At 53.3% G+C, this 19947-nt stretch overlaps 1 protein-coding gene across 1 annotated transcript in view; it reads left to right on the top strand.

The window, feature by feature from the left end:
* Window positions 1–8760, top strand: part of LOC123346652 — a 35558-nt gene extending 26798 nt beyond the window's left edge. Inside the window, exons 12-18 of the mRNA XM_044984129.1 lie at window positions 105–200; window positions 914–1144; window positions 1555–1577; window positions 2364–2476; window positions 3805–3825; window positions 4113–4139; window positions 6823–8760. Coding sequence (XP_044840064.1) covers window positions 105–200; window positions 914–1144; window positions 1555–1577; window positions 2364–2476; window positions 3805–3825; window positions 4113–4139; window positions 6823–7421 — 1110 coding nt within the window. The 3' untranslated portion in view covers window positions 7422–8760. The remainder of the gene's footprint in view (window positions 1–104; window positions 201–913; window positions 1145–1554; window positions 1578–2363; window positions 2477–3804; window positions 3826–4112; window positions 4140–6822) is intronic.
* The last annotated feature ends 11187 nt before the right edge of the window (window positions 8761–19947 follow it).

The following is a 19947-nucleotide window of genomic DNA, read 5'->3' as shown; positions in this document are numbered from 1 at the left end:
GGGGACCTGCTCCCACAGCATCGCTCTGCTCAGTGATGATGTTATCGCTGGGGACAAACCAATGCACCCAAACCAGCCCCCAGAGCCATTGTCTCTGTTTGCAGGAGCAAATTCTGAGCCGCCTGCAGCATCTGCAGGAGGAGAGAGAAGAGCTCCTGGGACTGAAATCCGACTGGGACAAGGAAAGTGAGAGGCTCCTGGTAGGTGCCCCTGCCCAGCCCAGCAGGTTTGCACAGGGGCTTCAGCGACAGCAGTAGGGGGGGTCTCTGCGCTGGTTGGTCTCTGAGTCATTCAGAAGGTTAAAGGATTTCCAGGGTTGATGGAAGGAGACTGTTCAGGGCCATTTTAAACAGTGGGAGGCCAACAACTGCTCTCAGCTATCTGGTGTAAATCAGGAGTGACAACACTGACGTCATTGGGGTCAGGGTCAGACTCCTCTGTGCCCCTGGTGTTAATTCCCAATGGAGTCAAGGGGTTCACCCCAGGGTCGCTGGGAGCAGCCTCTGGTTCTGCCTCCTTAGCACTGGGGGGCAGGGGACAATGAAACTGCTGAACATGCACAGATGTTGCAGGGGTCAGGTTGAAGCAAGAGGAGATTTGTGCTGATCCCAGGGTGTGTGTGTCAGACGTTTCCAGTGATGCCATTGGGTGGTTTGGGCAGCAGCATTTGCCAAGGCCTGATCGACAGTTAAATCTGTTGCTGGTACAGAAATGGGTACTGGGGGGGCATTGGGGGGATGATTTTTGGTGACATTTTTACCCTGGGAAAAGCCCTAGTGCAGGCACAGTTCTGCTGGCAAAGATATCAAATGAAACGCTCTGTGCAGCCCGGACAAGGCTTTGTGCCATTTCCCATGATCCCCCACTCACCCTGTGTCCCCACCCTGTCCCTGCGTCTCTCTGTGCACCCCAGAGGCAGACGGAAGTGGAGAGGCAGCTGGTGGTGTTTGAGTGCGAGCAGCTGCGCCAGTTCCTGGCTGAACAAGAGCGCCTCCTGCTGGCCCGGCTGGGAGAGCTGGACCAGGAGATTGGGAGGAGGAGGGAGGAAAACGCCACCCACCTGTGTGAGGAGATTTCCCAGCTCAGCGCCCTGATCACAGAGCTGGAGGGGAAGTGTCAGCAGCCTGTGCCGGAATTGCTGCAGGTGAGACTGTGTCAGACATGCCCAGAGTCCAGTGCAGGGAGGGGATGGCCCTCGAGTCATTCGGGGCTCACAGGGTAACTCAGTGCAGGGAAAGTGGCCTTGGGTGTCTGCAGGGCCAGGAGCCCCAAGGCTGCAGACAGACAGGAGTTTGGGCTGTCAGGGAGACGGGGGGAGGCCGGAGAAAGGCTCTTCCAGCCCTGAGGCTCAGTTCAGGGAGACCAGCCACCTCTGCAGAGCAGCTGGTGTGAAAGGGGCTCTGCTCCCGCTAGCACAGCCCTTTAGTTCCACCATCCCACGAGGGGAACAGCCTGTGGGGCTGGGGATGGGAGAGCAGAGTGACCCATCTGGAGCAGGTGGCTGGGCTGCACCATGGGCACTGACTTTCTGCTCCATCTCTCCTTCCCCTCTAGGGTGTCAGAAGTGCCGTGAGAAGGTACGTCCAGGATCTGTCTGCCCCTCACGCCCCGTCATGCTGGGAAGAGGCTCAGAAGCCAGGCTAAAAACCCAGCCCTCTGACCATGGGACAGTCTCACCCTCTGGATCCAGCCCCCTTCCGTCCCCATTACCCGGGGGCTGCTGCTGCTGTGGCTGTGTGACCCACCCTGGGGAGGGGATTGCCCCACAGCTCTGGGCTGGAGAACCCTCCCTGGGGGCTAGGCCGCCACAGGGGATCGTTACTGGGGCTGGAGCCCTTTCACCCAGAGGGCCCAGCTGGGACCTGGCCCCAGCTTTGTCATGGTCCAAAGCCTGTCCCGTGCGAGGGGGGCCTAGAGGCCTTTGGGGAAAGAGCCGAGTGTCCCAGCCCAGGCCCCAGTGGGGCAGTTTCCATGTCCCAGAACCCCCCACCCCATGGGGAGTGACCAGACCCCTTGGAGGCTGACGGGAGAAGCTGAGGAGTGGCTGGGCCTGGAGAATGGGCCCCTCTCTCAGCCCTGGGTGCGGCCCCTCCAGGTCCTGGTGGGGCTCATGGGCCGGGCCGGCTCTGAGGGGAGCTGGGGTTGGCACTGCCCAGGCTGTCTTTTCTCTCTGGCTGGAGAGATGCCCCCAGTCCCCAGGCTGGGCCCCAGCAAATTGTGCAGGCACTAAATTCCCTGGGCAGCAGAGGTCAGGGCCCTGTTAACTCTGCCTGTGGCCCAGCTTCCACTCCCCTTTCTGGCTTTGGGGGGCGGGAACTTACGGCCGAGGAGGGAGAGAAATAAACGCACTCATTTCCCTGCAGGGGCGAGAAGGTGATGTCTCCACATCCGGCTCCCAAGTCCCCTGAGCTGGAAAAGCGAATCAGGGATTTCCCTCGAGAGAACAAACTCCAGGAGGCTGTGACGGGATTCCTGGGTACGGGACGCTGCTGGGGGGTTGTGTCTCATAGTATTTGGGTCGGGGGAGAGGCTCCCCCAAGGCAAGCTGGGACTGCAGGAAGTGACAACGCCTGCTGTTTGCGTTATTATCAGTGCCTGTGTGTTCATATTCCCCATGCATCAGAACCAGACTCAGACTCCTGTGTCCCAGCCCAGAGGAACCCAGATCCTGGGAGAGCCCGTGTGGTCCCAGCTCCCCTGGCTGCACAGAACACGGTCCTATGGGAAAGTTTAGATTTGAGTAAATAATTCATAATCACTGACCTGTGTGACCAGTGCTGCTTCCTGCTCTGTCCATGGCCAACTGAGCACAGGGGCTAATGCTCTCGGCTGTATTGACTGTTCACAATTGTGTATTTCGCTCACTCTGATTTGCCGCTTGATGCGCCGATTCTGATATTCGGGTCTGGAATTCTGCAGTGTGAGTTGGCAGGTTGAATGTGGAGCTGCGCCACTGGGCTGTGACTGTCTCTGTTCTGGGGGGAGGTGCACAGAGAGGGAGCTGGGAGTTCACTTTCCAGGAGTATTTGTGCTGATCAGTTAAACCCAGGCACATCAGCCTTCAGAGAAATGCAACCCAAAAGGCCATGAAAAGCTGTATTCACTGAGAAAACCCAGTGCTCCTCATGGGGAGGGGTTGGTGGATTTCTGAGCTCAGGGAAGCTGTTTTGAGCAGAAAGGAAGATTTCCTATAAAGACGTTAATGGCTGAGAACAGGAGCTGGGAGTGAAAGTTCCTCTCCCACTGTCACTATTTCTGCAGCAGTTCCCTCCTGCTGCTCAACGAGAGAGTCTCCCTCCAACGCATCCTGCATGGGGCCGAGAGACAAGGGGAGATTTCTTGGTAATGTTTGTAGCTGGTCGATGTGAGAGACATTATCACAGACTCGGGGCTGGATTCTCAGCTTCCTGGACACCAAAGGAGCTTCCTTGACTGACACCAGCTGAGCATCTGGGCCCTAGTATCTGAGCACCCTAGGCCAGATTTTCAGAGGTATTTGAATCATTAGGCACCTAAACAGGCACCTGTTGGGATTTTCAGAAGCACGAAAGCAGGTTAGGCACCAAACTCCCATTGGTGTCTATAGGAGTTGGGCAACTCACCTGACTATTCTGACACTTGTGAAAATCCCAGGGGCCTTTCTGCATCTTTCAGTGCTAAAATGAGAAGGGTGAGTCACATGACAAGGTGGCTCCTTGTCCTTAGTCCTTGTGGTCCCTATCACAGCATCTGACAGAGCTGTGACTTCTAGTCCTGGTCACACTGACCCATGCCAGTGATGGATTTTTCTCTCTTTCCTTCCAGAGGGGCTGGCTGCAGAGAGAGGTGAGAACCCTGGTCGCTGTTCTAGGGCACAGCAGGGGCCTGTTCCCCTGTATGGAGCAGCCCCTGGACTGGGCGCGTGTGACGTGATCTGCACAGGAGAGAAACCCAGCTGGTGAATGTGGCACAGAAAAAATGAGGAGGGGTCAGAGCCTGTTGAACCCTGCTCTGTTGTGAGATGGTGCAGAGCTGAGTGCTTTGGGGTGGAGGGTCCATGTACGTACCTGATCCGGATGACTCTGCTGTGTGAATTCTCACCTCTCTCTCTCTCTCTCTGCTGGTTGTTCCAGGACTCAGAAGAGCCCGAGGATTCGCAGGTAACTGAAGTTGATCTTGTACTGGTGACTCCAGCACCTTCCCCAGGGAGAGATTCACTCCCTACAGCCCCTCCTGGCACCATTCCCTGTGCCCCAGACCTGGGAGATGATACAGCTGGTGTGGGAGGGTTTACACCCCCAGTGGGGGAGGAGGAGGAGCAATAACAACAGACCCTGGAGCCTACTCCCGTGCAAGGATGACACAGGAAGGGGTGAGAGCAGCAGCATGACTCCAGCCCAGCCCTGGAGAAATGAGTCCCCATCCTCCCTGAGCCTGTCTCCTCTGCCTTGTTCGTGGGAATTGCCAGGAGCAGGTCAGTTAAATGGGTTCCAGTTTGTGCCCAGACTCCTGTACTTCGCTCTGGCAGAGGCTGAGCTTGGTTCAGCTCAGGTTGGTGCCTGACCAACGTGAAGCTAAACCCGATCAGCCGCATCCCACAGCTGGAGAGTCACACGGGTTTGTACCACGGTCTCTGCAGTATTTTTAAAGCAATTTAAATGAACCCAATGCAGCTTTCTTGAGGGACACGCTGTGGGGCTCTCAGGAATGGAGCAGGCTCTGCAGGGCCACTGGCCTCCTCACCCTGCTTGTCTGCAGCTGGGAAATCTGTCCTGTCCCAACCCTCACCCCCCACACATACGCTCCCAGCAGTGCAGAGACGTCACAGCCACTGTGGGTCAGACTGGACTGGAGCAAGGCTGATCGCTGTGGAGCCCTGCACCGAGCCAGTCTGCACCGAGATCACTGGCATAAGAGCCCCAGCAGTGCACAGAGCCCCCAGCACTACCCCACAATGCTCCTTCCCCATCAGTGACGCTCTGACAGCTCAGGGCACTGGCTCTGTCACCTGTTGAGCTGGCTATATACAGGCCGATAGCAGCATGGGTGGCTCAAGGCCCCCTCTCCTCCCAGAGTGGGAGGGGGTGAGTTCCAGCCCCGGCCCCTGATCTCAGGGGTTGCTGGGTGCACAGAGCTCTCCGGGTGGAGACACTTTCACAGACCCATGAATCTGTTCTGAGCAGTCCCACTGCCCAGGAGGCCGAGGGCTCTCGCTCCCCTGCTCTGGGGGGTGAAGGGAGGGGTCCTGGGGCTGGTGTTCCCTGTGCCAGGAATGGGGGGAAGGGAATGTGGACGCAGACAATGTCCCTGCGTGTGCTGTGAGGGCCAGACCCGGATGTCCCGGTGGGTGCAGCCTGTCAGCACGGCAGGGCAGGGAGAGCCGGGCCAGGAGCAGAAACGCTGTCAGAGCTCAGGGTCCTGGAGAAAACTCTTCCCGTCGGGGCCTGCGGAGCCTGTAAACTCCGTGGAGAGCATCAGGGCAGCCCCAGCCTGCAGCAGGTGTTTGAGGAGTGCATGAGCCCTGCAGACTCAGTGGACAGCATGTCAGCGCCGTGGGCCAGAGATCTCCCTGGAGGAGACTCACATGCTGTGCTGGCAAAGCTGGGGTGTCTAGATCCCAGGGGAGGAGCAAGGGGGGTTGTTATTATTGTGCCTGGTTGTGACTCTAGAGCTAAGCCCAGGAGACCCTGATCATCCCCCCCTCTGCCTGGGACATTAAACTGCTTCCTCCTACAATGTCCCTTAATGCTCTCCAGCCTGGGGAGAAAACTCTGAATATTTCAAGCCAATCTGGCCTGGCCCAGGGAGAAAACTGTTTGGCTTTGGGGCTCTGAGATGAGCTTTCTGAGCATTGTCCATTTTGGGACTCACCCAGAATGACACATTAAGCTGACTTGTCCTCCAGCGTAGATAGCACAAGGTCAATGGAAGAATTCTTCTGTTGACGTAGCAACCACATCTTGGGGAGTTGGGTTACTGATGCCAATGGGAGAATGTAGCATTTCTAGTGTAGACAAATCCTCAGGTTGTCCGCACAGGGTTTTCTTGCATCGATGTAGCTGCCCCTGTTCAAACCCCCATGCAGACTTGATGTGCAGGTGTGATCTGAGACTGGTACCCTGTCCAGATTGCTACAGATGGTCTGTGTTCCCTGCAGTGTCCACTTAAACTCCCCATCACCCAGCCCTGCCCCCAGCCCAGCATGCCCCACCCAGACACACTGTTCATGCCCTAGGGGAGGGCCTGGCTGTGCGGTTTGCCTGGCTGGAAGGCGGTGTCCATGGGGACAGCCACTATGGAGAGTCCCAGCTGTGCCCCCTAGGGCAGGGCTTCCAGGCCAGTGTGTGTGGGGATGGCACCGACCTGCTCTTAGCAACAAACCCACCACACACAGCCCCAAAGCAACAGAGATTCCCTGGGGCCTGCATCTCCCTCACCCCCATTCTGTCCACTGGTTTCTAACCCTAATCTCACCCTTCTCTGACTCTCTGGCATCTTCCCCACTCATCCTCTCCTTGCTGGTGCCTGCACCTCTCCTCTCTGCCCACCTGGTGCCTCAAGCTCGCCCCCATCCTTCGTCCTTAATACCTGCCCCTCTCCTCTACCCCACCTCACTCCTCCCCCATGTCCAGCTGGTGTCTGTCTGCAACCTTACACCCCTCTGCCCCAAGCAATGAACATACCACTCTCCCTTCAGGAGATATTTTGCCTCCATGTCCAAGTCTGGGTGACTGATTGTATAATCAGAGATTAAACAGCAATTAATTGGGACACAGGTTGATTTCCATTAGTCTGAGTAACCAGCCCCTGCCCCTGGCACTATCTCTGTGACTCTCTCCCCAGTGGATGTGACTCTGGATCCAGACACAGCAAATCCCAACCTCGTCCTGTCTGAGGATCGGAAACGTGTGAGACATGGAGACGAAGAACAGGCTCTGCCTGACAATCTTGAGAGATTTGATCCTTGTCCCTGTGTCCTGGGCGCTGAGGGGTTTGCGGGCGGGAGGCATTACTGGGAGGTGGAGGTGGGAGACAAGACAGGCTGGGACCTGGGGGTTTGTAGGGAATCTGTGCGCAGGAAGGGGCAGGTCACACTCGCACCTGAGGATGGATACTGGGCCGTGTGGCTGAGGGATGGGGGATACGAGGCCCTCACCTCCCCCTCAAGCCCCCTCCCCGTGAGCGTCAGGCCCAGCCGGGTGGGGATTTTCCTGGACTATGAGGCGGGTGAGGTCTCATTTTACAATGTGACTGACAGGTCCCATTTCTTCACTTTCACTGGCACCTTCCACGGGAAGCTCTGCCCTTATTTCTGTCCCTGTAACAACTCTGGGGGTACAAACACAGCTCCCCTGATAATCTGCCCGGTCTCAGCTCAGGCCGAAGGGAATCTGTCCCTGACAGCAACAACGATAGCAGACGCTGTCCCCTCCCAGTGCTGACCATCCCCCAGGCCTGTTGCCATGGGGATGGTACAAAGGGCATCACCTGCCTCCCCCCCCCCCACTTCCTCCTGTCATGACCTTGGGGTTCATTAAGCAACAAACCAGTGAATGAGAATAAAACATAAAAAAAAAAAAAACTAGAGAGCTTCTGTGGTGACCAGCTGTGCACAGCTACCCTGTGTTCTCAACCCCACCTTCCAGGCATATATCTAAATCTCTGTATTCCTAATCCTGTCCCTTATGAGGGAGCAGCTCTAAATTATAATCTTCCACAAAGATATCACTGTGCTCTCCCTTCTTGATCCCCAGCACCAGGCCTGTGAGCTGGGAGAGTGGAGAGGGGCAGAGAAGGAGGTGGCGAGCAGGCTATAAGCTGTAGGGGGTGCAGGGGCAGAGGGACATGCAATGTCAAGGGTGGCTGTGTGGCCAAGGCTGGGGTGGGGAGGGGGCTGTAGCAGCAGGAAGAGAAGAGCCCAGGTCACAAAAGGAAGATTCCAGGGAGCGGGGTGAGGATGTGATGAGAGGGGGAGGGGAGAGAGGCCATAAGGAGGAAGACCCCTGGCCGAAATGGCGGAGAGGAGGAGATCCCAGTGTGGGTAGCGGGAGCTCTGAGAAGGTGGGTAGGGGGTTATGGGAATGGTGAAGGGGCAGAGTGGGCAGAAGGGGGGATTCAGGAACAGAGAAGGCTGGAGCCAGGGGAGGAAGGGATGTGAGGGAGAGATCTGGGCCCCACCAGCATTCTCAGTCTCTTGTTCTAGGGGAGTCATTGAGTGTATGGTGGCTCCCGACATAGGGTGTCCGTCCTGTTTTTAACGGCACAGTCCTGTATTTAAGCCCTATGGTAGGTGTCCCGCCTTTTTTTTAAAAATGGGCAAATTGTCCCATATTTTCTGCTCCCCCTGCTGGTCAGTCAGCGCAGCCCCAGCTGTGTCTTGTTTGTGGCTGGCGAGCGAGTGTGGGCAGGCGGTGGCTCATCAGTGAGAGCATGTACTAGCCTCAGGCCAGGTGGAGAGGCAGGAAGATGACACATCAGGTAGCCCCTGTGCAAGAGGCTAGGAGTGTGTGTCTATAAGGCACACTATATAAGGCCCTGGAAACGCCCCCCCATTTTGTCTTCAGATAGCTTAAAAGATAACCTCTCCCCCCCCAAAGAGATACCTGAAAGAAACTGGAACAAAGGTGAGTAACTGCAAGGGTGGGAGGGATTGCTGGACTCAGACTAGGAAGGAGTCTAGTCTGTCAAAGAAGCTTATTGGAACATCTCTGAGGATGAGATTTGCCTGCATTTAGTTTCCTACTGTATTAGGCTTAGACTTGAGTGTTTTTGTTTTATTTTGCTTGGTAATTCACTTTGCTCTCTCTGTTATTACTTAGAACCACTTAAATCCTACTTTTTATATTTAATAAAATCACTTTTGGCTTGTTAATTAACCCAGAGCAAGTATTAATACCTGAGGGAGCAAACAGCTGTGCATAGCTCTCTATCAGTGATATAGAGGGCAAACAATTTATGGGTTTACCCTGTATAAGCTTTATACAGGGTAAAATGGATTTATTTGCGGTTTGGACCCCATTGGGAACTGGGTATAAGGATGTTGGAGACAGGAGCACGTCCTAAGCTGTTTTCAGTTAAGCCTGCAGCTTTTGGGGAACGTGGTTCAGACCTGGGTCTGTGTTTTTAGCAGACTAGTGTGTCTGGCTCAACCAGGCAAGGCACTGAAGTCCCAAGCTGGCAGGGAAAACAGGCTCAGCGGTAGTCTCAGCACATCAGGTGGCAGTTCCAAGCGGGTCTCTGTGACCCAACCTGTCACAGTGGGACTGAAGCCCCCAATTCCCAGCCCCCGCCTCCAGGGCTGAAGCCAGAGCCACAGGGGGACTGAAGCCTCGATTCCCGACGCCTGCTCCAGAGCTGAAGCTGGAGCTGTGGGGGGAGGACTGAAACCCTGATTCCTAGCACCTGCTGCAGGGCTGAAGCCAGAGCCACGGGGCTGAATGCCTGAGCCTTGGTGACATCCATGAGGCTGAAGGCAGGAGTCGTGGGGCTGAATCTTGGATCCCCGGTGCTCTCCATGGGACAGAAGCCTCCTGAGCCCATGGGCAGAGTTGGGGGGCACTGGGAATGTTGCCACCCCAAACTGCAGTGTGCATGAAGGGGTATCCCAGGGGCACTCCACACCCTGCACACTTCCTTCTCTCTCTGCCTTCTGGCCAGTTTGGAGGCAGGAAGCTGGAGCTGGGCAGTGCGGGGCAACTGTTCCTCTGGCTGGTGCCATGGAGCAGGCAGCCCTGGTGTCCCCTCTTCTCCTGCTGGCTGCTGCTCAGCTCCCAGCCCCCTTTTCTCACACAGCCGGTAACAGCCATAGGGGTGGGGCTGGCAGAGCCCTCAGGGAACAGGGACTGCTCCCTGCACCCTGAGCTACCCCCTGCCCATACACAGCCCCTAGCTACCCCGCTCCCTGCAACCTCAGCTACCCCCTGCCCGCACACAGCCCCCAGATACCCCCTTCCCTGCACTCTGAGCTGTTTTCAGCCTTTTTGAGCTCAAGCTTCCCCCCCCCCACACACACCTTTGAGTTATAATTTTTGGTTGTGCCTCCCTGGGTGGCCTCCTGAGGAGAGTCAGGGGGTGAAGGTGGCACTCCCTCCCCGGACCCACCATGTGGAGCTGGCTTGAGCCGTGCTGGCCCCTGCCCCCCAAAATAGAAGTCATACCACGCTTATGCCTAAGACCCTCCCCCGGACCCATGAGGCCCCCCTTTCCCTGCTGGGCTCTGGAGTTTTTATAGCATGTTGTGGGGGCTACTGCATAGTTCTGATTGATTGCTGTTGAATACAAGCAGTTTTACAAGGTGTCCTGTATTCAGCATAGGGAAATATGGTCACCCTAGCCATGGGAAATGGCAGGGGAGGGGCCAGCACAACCAGCTCTGTCCCTGCATGGTCCCAATTCCCAGTTCTGCTCATTGTCAGGCCACCGGGCCAGAAATTAAAGCCAGGAAAACCAGAATAAAGTACCATGGATCACAATGACATCTCTATTGGGTCTGTGAAATGACAGGGGTTAATGTCTCACCCAGCATCAGCATCTCAGCACACAAGGGAGCCGTGCGGTGCCTGGCTGTGTTAGAGCAGGGGGGGGGGGGGCGGGGTTCAGAGAGAGAAACACAAAGGAAAGTGAATGTCTGTGAGGCTCTCATGACTCCCATAGTGTGCTGTGTCATTAGGAATGTACGATGAAGCCCTTTTAACACTACAAAACCTGCTTCCAGCCTCCCTTGTCTGACCTCCGCACAACATTCACCCACCTCAGGCTCACCAGCTCCCTTCCCACAGATGGCACTGAGGGAGGGAGCTGCTGGGAACAGAGCAGGGCAAGGAGGGGTTAGGGGTGTGGTTGTACAGGAAGGTGCCGAGGTGCAGGACGTGGATTGGGGATGAGCCATGTGGTCGGGTGAACATGTGGCGAGAATGGGAGACAAGCTGCCCAGGCTCCTCCCTGTGAGCAGGTCCCATTTACCCAGCCTGGGCCCATCACTCACATAGCCCTGGGCCTGGGGTCTCACTCCCCTTCCCCTTGCCCAGCCTGGTCAGTGTAAGTTCATTACCTAGTTTGCCACTTTGTCAAAGGAAAGTGGACATGCACCAGCCTTTGTTACCTGAGCAGATTTCCCAAGCATTTTAGACAAACTTACTGGTCAGGATAAAACATTAAAATAAGTTTAACTAGAGAAAGATAGATTGTAAGTGATTGTAAGTGGTAGGCATAAAGGTCAGAGATAGTTACCTTAAGAAAATAAAAAGTAAACACATTCAAAATCCTAAACTTGTAGTCTAAGGGTAGGTCTACACTTACCGCGCGCGTCGACGCGCGGTAAGTTCGACTTCTCGGAGTTCGAACTATCACGTCTAATCTAGACGCGATAGTTCGAACTCCCCGCGCGCTCCGGTCGACTCTGGAACTCCACCATTGCAAAAGGCGGTGGCGGAGTCGACCTTGGAGCCGCGGACTTCGATCCTGCGGCGTTGTGGGTGAGTAGTTCGAACTAGGGTACTTCGAATTCAGCTACGCTATTCACGTAGCTGAATTTGCGTACCCCCTTCTTAGTGCTGAATTCGACCCCCCTTCTTAGTGTAGACCAGGCCTTAGTAAGAGTTGAATCAAACAGCTTTTCTCACCCTGACAAATGGTAAAAGCAGGTTACAGTTCCTCAGTACACAGGCTGGGACTGCCTTCCAGTCTGGGACCACCCTTCCCCAGTTCAAAGCCTTGTCTTTCAGCTGTGCTGCCAGGTGTTGAGATCAGAGGGGAGAGAGGCCAAGTGATGATGTCACTGTCTCTCTTCTATGCTTTCTTCCAGCTTGCTAGAAAGATCTTTGCTGTACATGGGTTAGGTCCTCCCCCATGGTGTACGTGCCTTCTCTGAGAAGCCTCCGGGATAGTGGATTGTGTGATGATGAGCCATAAAAGCCATTTGGCTCCTCATGTACCTGAAAGGCTGGTTGTGGCTTTTCCCAACCTCACAACATATTTCAGAGACACACACAGCAACACTTCATAACTTTCCATACAATGATAGCACAGACAATCCAACAGGATATTATTTTTCAACAGATGAAAACTTTTAGAATGGTGCCTTGCAAGGCCTACTTAGTACAAAACCTATCATAGTCATATCACAGTGGTGAATATGGTGATTCCAGGGTGCTGCTTTGAGGAACAGAGTATCACACCCGGACACTGACACCTAGCAACCAACCACCCAGAGGCAGATGGAGTCCCCCACACCTCAGCAAGGAAGCTGAGCAAGTATCCCCCATCTCGAGAATAAAGGACTGGAGTGGTGTGAGGTGGGGAATAAGAGTCGGCTGCTGGAAGGAGTTGGCGCTCTCCCCTGGGATCTGATCAAGGCTCAAGGGGTTCAGAGGGAGAGACAGACAGAGCTTGAACAATGGGGTTCCTTACAGCTTGGCTGGGCTCTGGGCTGACCAGAAAGGTCTGTGCTTTAACCTTCAGTTCTCTGTGCTAACCTAAGGACTTCCTATGCTGTTTCCAGATGATTAATAAATCCTATTCTTTGGACAATGTTGTTTGAGTGTCACTGCAAATGCCAGATGAGGTGCTTTAGTCCTTGAAGAGTGGACAAGTCTCCCCCAGGAGTCTATCTCAGCTGGACTTGCTGAGCAGAGCTCCTGGTGTGAAGCTGGAGCTCAGTGTAAGGCTCAATGTAAGGAGGCGGTGAGGCCGCGTGGCTTACCCTGGAGGAGGAGTGAGGGGGTCTGGCACACTGAACTCATTCCTCTTAGAGACTGTTTCAAAGCTGGGGGCTTAGCGCTGATTGTGTGGCTCTGTGACACCTCCTAAGGTAGCCAATGGGAGATGCTGATGAGAAAGGAGTGTACTAAGCCCTGCCCCTCTCACAGAAATAGGTGTCACAGTTCAGGGCAACTGCACCTGTATCTCCCACTCAGTGATTCAGCAAGGGCACCATTCACAGGCTCCCAGCTATTGCTTCTGTTGGGTGGAGACCCCATGTCATTTTCCCTTCTTACCAGGGTATGTCCAGGCTGCACAGTGCTTGGCCTTCACTGTGTAATTCCCAGCAGCACAGACAGGTTGCCCTGAACACCTGCTTGCTTTCCCTCCAGAGATGGATACAGTGTAATTGCTAAAGCAATAAATGACCACCCAGCTCTTCCTAAGCAAGCTTAGCTTTATTCTTAAGGTAAAAAGATGACATTAAATACAATGGAAGGACCTACACACAAGCTCATAAGCTCACCAGGCATCCCCCCACCCTAGGGGTTTCCTTGTGGTTCAAGTTCATCAGAGCTTCAGCTCAGAATGAGCACCCAATGTTATGAGGCCTCAGCAGGCCAAGTCCTTCCAATCCTCCTGTAGGGATTGGGGCCCTCGGGGGACAAGGGTTCTGTCCATTTGCTGGACCAGGAAGAAGGTCCCAAATCATTTTAAACTCAGGCTTTTATCCAAAAAGCTTTTCTTTGTCTCTGGGTCTCCAGAGAATCCAGTTCCAGCTAGCATATTCATATCTCAGGTGCAGGGGGTGGGGGAGAAGGGCGACTTCAAAGGCTGATATAATATTTACATTATCGTACTATCTTTGAAGTTCAGAGCAGATCAGTCTGTTATGTATCTCTGAATGGTGCTGGTCTTTTAATTACATGAACCAAATAGGTAACAACTTGGTCATCTGGCTGTCCATTAGTTCTAATGACTGGCTATGGTCGGTCTGGAATCCTTGAATCATCTTCTTGTTCTGCATCCACTATCTGTAGAGTTTGCTCAGCTGATTGTTCTTTCTGAGAAAGTATCAGAGGGGTAGCCGTGTTAGGCCTTGTCTACACTACAAGACTATTTTGAATCAACTTAGTTCGAATTTGTGGATTCGACCTTATGAAGTCGAATTTGTGTATCCATACTAAATACACTAATTCGAATTTCTGAGTCCACATTAACGGGGCCAGCGTCGACTTTGGAAGCGGTGCACTGTGGGAAGCTATCCCACAGTTCCCGCAGTCCCCGCTGCCCATTGGAATGCTGGGTAGAGCCCCCAATGCCTGCTGGGGGAAAAAATGTGTCGAGGGTGGTTTTGGGTAACTGTCATCATTGAACCGTCAATCACGCCCTCACTCCCTCCCTCCCTGAAAGCGCCTGCGGGCAATCTGTTCGTGCACTTTTCTGGTCAGTGACAGCGTGGACGCCACAGCACTGCAAGCATGGAGCCCGCTGCGATCCTCGCCGTTTTCTCCTCCTCGCACTTTATTGTCCACCTCTTCCACATTCAGCTGCTGAGAAATTGGGCTACTTTTCAGTGGTTCTGCAAGCACTGGGGGACCATAGGGGACGTTTTACCAACATGAACGTCGGATGGCCGGGCAAGGTTCCTGATGCGTGTGTTCTCAGGAACTGTGGGCTGCTCAGACGCCCGCTGGAAGGTAGTTTCTTCCCGTACCACGAAATAACTGTTGTGGATGTGCATTTGCCTATAGTGATCCTCGGTGACCCAGCCTGCCCGCTAATGCACTTGCTCATGAAGCCCTATACAGGCGCCTGGGACAGCGACAAGGAACTCTTTAAATACCAGCGAGCAGCGAGCAGCGTGACCTGTGACTGTTCAGTTTCTTTACAGAGAAGCTGAACCTGCCCCTGTTTCTTTACCCACTGACTGTTGACTCTCCTCTTCGGTTAAATACCCCGTTCTCCCCGTTTCCCCCACTTCCAAGACACGTGTAAAAATAAAATACATGTCACACTGTTACTGAGGAGAGGTTTCTTTATTCATGACTTTTCGTTAAAGGGTTGAAACTGGAACGCAGACTGTGGTGGGTAGGGTGTGCGCTGATGTAAAGACCACCTCTAAACTCAAGGAATGACAGGCTCCTGCTCCTATAGCGGTCCGCATTGCCGGACTGCTTGTTTCAACAAAGCCTGCCATCCCTCCTTTTTGGGATTCTGTGTGCGGGGGGCTATGTGGCCTTGTGGCGGAGGAGGACGGATACAGATTCCTCTGCTGCGTGACTCAGCGGTCCACGACAAGGACCGCTGTATAAGATCTGTAACAGCCCTCCCCCGCTAAAAAGTCACATCCCCACCGCCCACACAGAACCTGGAAACCACCTCCCATACCGACCACGGTGCCTACTGACTGCACTGTGTGTGTGACCCGCTGCTGATCCGGCCCCCGTGTCTGTACCCTGGGAAAGGTGCCTGTCCTATGCAATTAGCAACGCACTTCCCCACGCACCCCATTCAAACACAGTCTTCAGTGAAAAAACATGACGGAAACAGTACTTAACAGCAAAGTATTTTTATTACTTAAGTACACAGTTATGGGATGGGACTGGGATTGGGACTTGTTTGAGTCCGGAAGGGAAGGACTTATGCAAACGTAGGGTATGAGAGCTTTTGGTTACTTGAGCACTCTGCTGGGGTGCAGTGACAGTATTCACGGCCCAGGGCGGGCATCCTCCTGGTTATTTAGGGTGAGGGGGGTATGTGACTTTGTGGCGGGGGAGGGCGGTTGCAGAGATACTGCCGGGGGCTCTGTCCTGCAGCGGTCCTGCAGAACATACACAAGTCGCCGGAGCGTGTCCGTTTGCTCCCTCACTAGTACAAGCATTGCTTGAGTCGCCTGCTTGTGTTCCTCACGCCACCTCTCCTCCCATTCGCTGTGTGAGCGCTGGTACAGAGAGACTTTCTCCCTCCACTGCCTCTGCTGGTCCGCCTCGGCTAGGTAGCAGCCCACACATTCATCGAAAATCGTGTCCCTTGTCTTTTTCTTTCGCCGCCTAATCTTCGCCAGCCTCTGCGAGGGGGATGCTGTGGAAGGTCTGGAGACAGTGGAAGCTGTGAGATGGGAAACAGTTAGTGAATTCCTTGCAAAGATACTTTTTTGCGAACAATTAACTGAGTCTAGGCTGTCTCTGTGAATTTTTTGTTGAGACCCCTGTGCCTGCTGTTCCACAAATCATTTGCGCGGTGGATTCTGGGTAAATGTCGGCAGTCATTCCTTCCTCCGGGAAAGCAACGGCAGACAATCATTTCGAGCACGTTTTCCATGAAATGCCCTGGCACACGCCATAGCGTGGCAACAATGGACCCTATTTTGCCTTTTGTGTATGTCACCGTATGTGTACTAGATGCCGCTGACAGAGGCGGACCAGCAGCGCTACACAGCAGCATGCTTTTGCTTTTGCGTGACAGCAGCGATGGTTACCAGGCATACTGTACCGTCTACCATACCATGAACTGGTAAGAAGACGGTAATAAGATGGTCATGGTTACCTGTCCTTTTGCACTGCGCCATTTGGTGCTGTCATAAGTGCCCCTGGCCGATCAGCCAGGGGCGCAAAAGCAAAATTTGGGAATGACTCCCCGAGTCAATCCCTCCTTTTTGGGTATCTAAAAATAGAATCAGTCCTGCCTAGAATATGGGCAACTGTACTAGAGAACCACTGTATCATAGAACCAGAGAGCACAGCTGCTCTCTGTCCAATCATGCATAAATTTTGAGCTGAATGCTATTCACAGGGTGTGCTCCTGAAACAACCCCAGCTGTTCATTCCGTTCTTCCCCCAGCCTTCCTGGGTTCCAATACCATTGTCCCCCCACTTGTGTGATGAAGTAATATAGAATGCATGAATAAGACACAAGTAGTCGTTTGTGAGAAATGAGTGGAAGGAAGCCTCCAGCTGCAATGATAGTCCAGAGATGACATTAAGGGGTGTGGAGGAGGGAGCCAATCATCCCTCTGCTAGTCCAGGGGCAATTGAATCTTTTCTTTACAATGAAGGGTGGGGGCTGATGGAGCTCAGCCCCCTGTTGCAATGATGAGGACGGTTACCAGCCATACTGCACCATCTACCATGAAAAATTAGGACCAGGCGACCTTGATCGACCTGTCCCAAGCAAGTTGGTATGGTTACCAGTCCTTTTGCACTGCCCCATGTGCCAATAGGCTGATGATGAGGACGGGTAGCAGTCCTATTGTACCATCAGCCACCCATGGCGGGGTGGGAGGAAGGATGTTGTTGTTGAGTGCTGCAGCAGCGCGTCTATCTGCAGCATTCAGTACAGATACGGTGACATGTAAAAGAGTCAACAGAGGATTGTTTTCCCTTTAACTTCTGGGGGTCGGGGGGGGGTGTGCGTAAATTGCCGAGCTATGCCCCGACCCACCGCGGACACTGTGTTTGACCCTAGAAGCATCTGGAGATCAGCCAAGAATGCAAATGCTTTTCGGAGACAGCAGGAACTGTGGGATACCTTGCGTCCTCGTTCCCCCCTCCCTCCATGAGCGTCCATTTGATTCTTTGGCTTTCCGTTACGCTCGTCACGCAGCTGCGTGCTGAGTCTGTGCTATGCCGTCTGTCCGTTTATTTATTAAAAATACTTTGGACCAGGCGTAACGTAACAGTTCTTCCCCTACTTAGATGCAGGAGTCTCCGAGCGAGATAACCGTGAGGACGGGCACTGAAGGAGATAGAGAGCGCATGCTGCGTGAAATCTAGCACGAACCACGGACCTATGCAGCCGTGCTCTGGGAGGCAGTGCTCCCTGAATACCGCATGAAAGCCTCGCGCGGAAAAGTGTGCTATCATGGAGCACCCAATAAGGCAGCTCTCCCCAGGAACCTCCTGCTGATGCTTATCGATTAACGGCAGGAGAGCTTCGTGGAGATCTCCCAGGAGGATTTCTGTTCTATCACCATATATACAGAGACCTCCTTTTCACACACTTCAGATTCCTGTTATATTAAGAATAAAAGTTAACATGGTTAAAGCACTTACCGACTGCTCCTACCCCTGATTCAGGATCCGGGTTCCTGGCCGGGGAGGGTTGGTAGGGGATCTCCGTGACGGTGATGAAGAGATCCTGGCTGTCGGGGAAAGCAGTATTGTAAGCGCTGTCGCCTGCCTCGTCCTCCACAAACCCTTCCTCATCTTCCCCGTCCATGAACATCGTCGAGGAACTGTCCGTCGACACTGTCCCATCATCAGAGTCCATGGTCACTGGTGGGGCAGTGGTGGCAGGCTCCGTAGCATCCGTTGGCCGCTTTGATTTTTTGGTAGGCTTGTGTGGGGTCCTTGATTTTCACGCGGCACTGCGTTGCATGACGGCTGTATCCTCTGTCTGTATCATGGCTTTGGAGACCTTCTCGTAGGTCTTTGCATTCCGTTTGTTGGAGCGCAGCTCCGAAAGCACAGACTACTCGCCCCCCACACCGATCAGATCGAAGAGTTCCCTGTCAGTCTATGCCGGGTCCCTCTTTCTATTCAGAGATTACATGAACTCCTCTGCTGCAGAGCTCTGCATTGCTGCCGGTGCTGCTGAGCTCGCCCCGATGTCCAACCACAAAATGAGATTCTAACTGTCCAGAAAGGAAAAGGAATTCAAATTTTCCCGGGTCGTTTCCTGTGTGGCTGGTCAGAGCATCGAAGCTCGGACTGCTGTCCAGAGCGTCAACAGAGTGGTGCACTGTGGGATAACTCCCGGAGCTACTAAGTTCGATTTCCATCCACACCTAGCCTAATTCGAACTAGCCATGTTGAATTTAGCGTTACTCCACCTGTCGGGGTGGAGTACCAAATTCGAACTAAAGAGCCCTCTAGTTCGAATTAAATGGCTTCCTGGTGTGGACGGTTGAGCGGTTAGTTCGAATTAACGCTGCTAAATTCGATTTAAAGTCCTAGTGTAGACCAGGCCTTAGTCTGGATCTGTAAAAGCAGCAAAGAATCCTGTGGCACCTTATAGACTAACAGACGTTTTGCAGCATGAGCTTTCGTGGGTGAATACCCACTTCTTCAGATGCAAGACATCTTGTTTTTGTTTCTTGTTTTTGTTTGAGAAACAAACTGTAGATGTTGACAGTTTCTGTTGAAATCGCCTCTGTTGGTCTCAATCACAGACAACCTGGGTGTTGAATTCTTTTTCTTTACAGCAGCTGGAGTATTCCATTCTTTTTCTCCATCCAGTTTGACACAAACATGGTCACCAGGTTCTAGGCCTGGCGGTTTTCTAAGGGTAGGTCTATACTTACCCGCCGGGTTGACGCGGAGAGTTCGACTTCTCGGAGTTCGAACTATCGCGTCTAATCTAATCTAATTCGCGTAGCTGAAGTCGCGTACCTTAGTTCGACCCCCCCCCCCCCCCGTAGTGTAGACCAGGCCTAAGTGATGTCTGTTGTAAAAGTGTTCATAAGCTCTTTTTGCCTTTTTATTCAATTTGACTAGTTGGGAGGACAGTTCTGAGTTGTCTTCCCATCAGGAGTTGTGCTACACTATATCCAGTAGCTGCTATTGGTGTTGATCTATAACTCAGTAGAGCAAACAATGGATCTTCCTGCTGAAGGATATTCTTGGCTGTCTGTACAGCTCTCTCAGCCTCTCCATTCGCTTGTGAGTAATCTGGGCTGCTCGTAATATGAGGAAGATCATATTTTGTTTGGATAAATTAAATTCTACTTCAGTGAATTGTGGTCCATGCTCTGTCACATGTTCTTCTGGAACTCTGAAATGACCAAAAGTGCACGTCAGTTGCTCTGTAACACTCGGGTGTGTTACGTCTTTCAAGTACACTATTTCTATACACCTGGAAAAATAGTCCACGACTACTGGGTAAAGATGTCCCCTGAATTCACATAAAGCTGCAGCTAGTCTCTTCCAAGGTCTCCTTCATTCAGACCAGCTCCTTGATAGTGTCACTAATTGCTACAGGCCATATCTTTTTCCCTGCAGCCTTCAGTAAAAGAGCTATGGGAGCCCAAGGGGAAATTTTCTACCAAGGGCAAATTTAACAGCAGTTCAGGAGTGTTTAATAGCTGATGTCCTGAGCCTGGCCTGCCTGTACCTGTGTATTTCCCTTCCCCCAATCCCTCAGTGCTGCCCATCCCTTCTCTAGCCCACTCTTTGAACCCCTGATGCCCAGCCCTCCCCTCATCTCTCTCTCTTTCCCTTGGCACCAGTTCTGCCTCTCACTCGTAATCTACGGCCCTGGTGCATGCCC

The sequence above is a fragment of the Mauremys mutica genome, chromosome 12 (genome assembly GCF_020497125.1).
Source record: "Mauremys mutica isolate MM-2020 ecotype Southern chromosome 12, ASM2049712v1, whole genome shotgun sequence".
NCBI classification, from domain to species: Eukaryota; Metazoa; Chordata; order Testudines; family Geoemydidae; genus Mauremys; species Mauremys mutica.
This window is presented reverse-complemented; position numbering and strand designations above follow the sequence as displayed.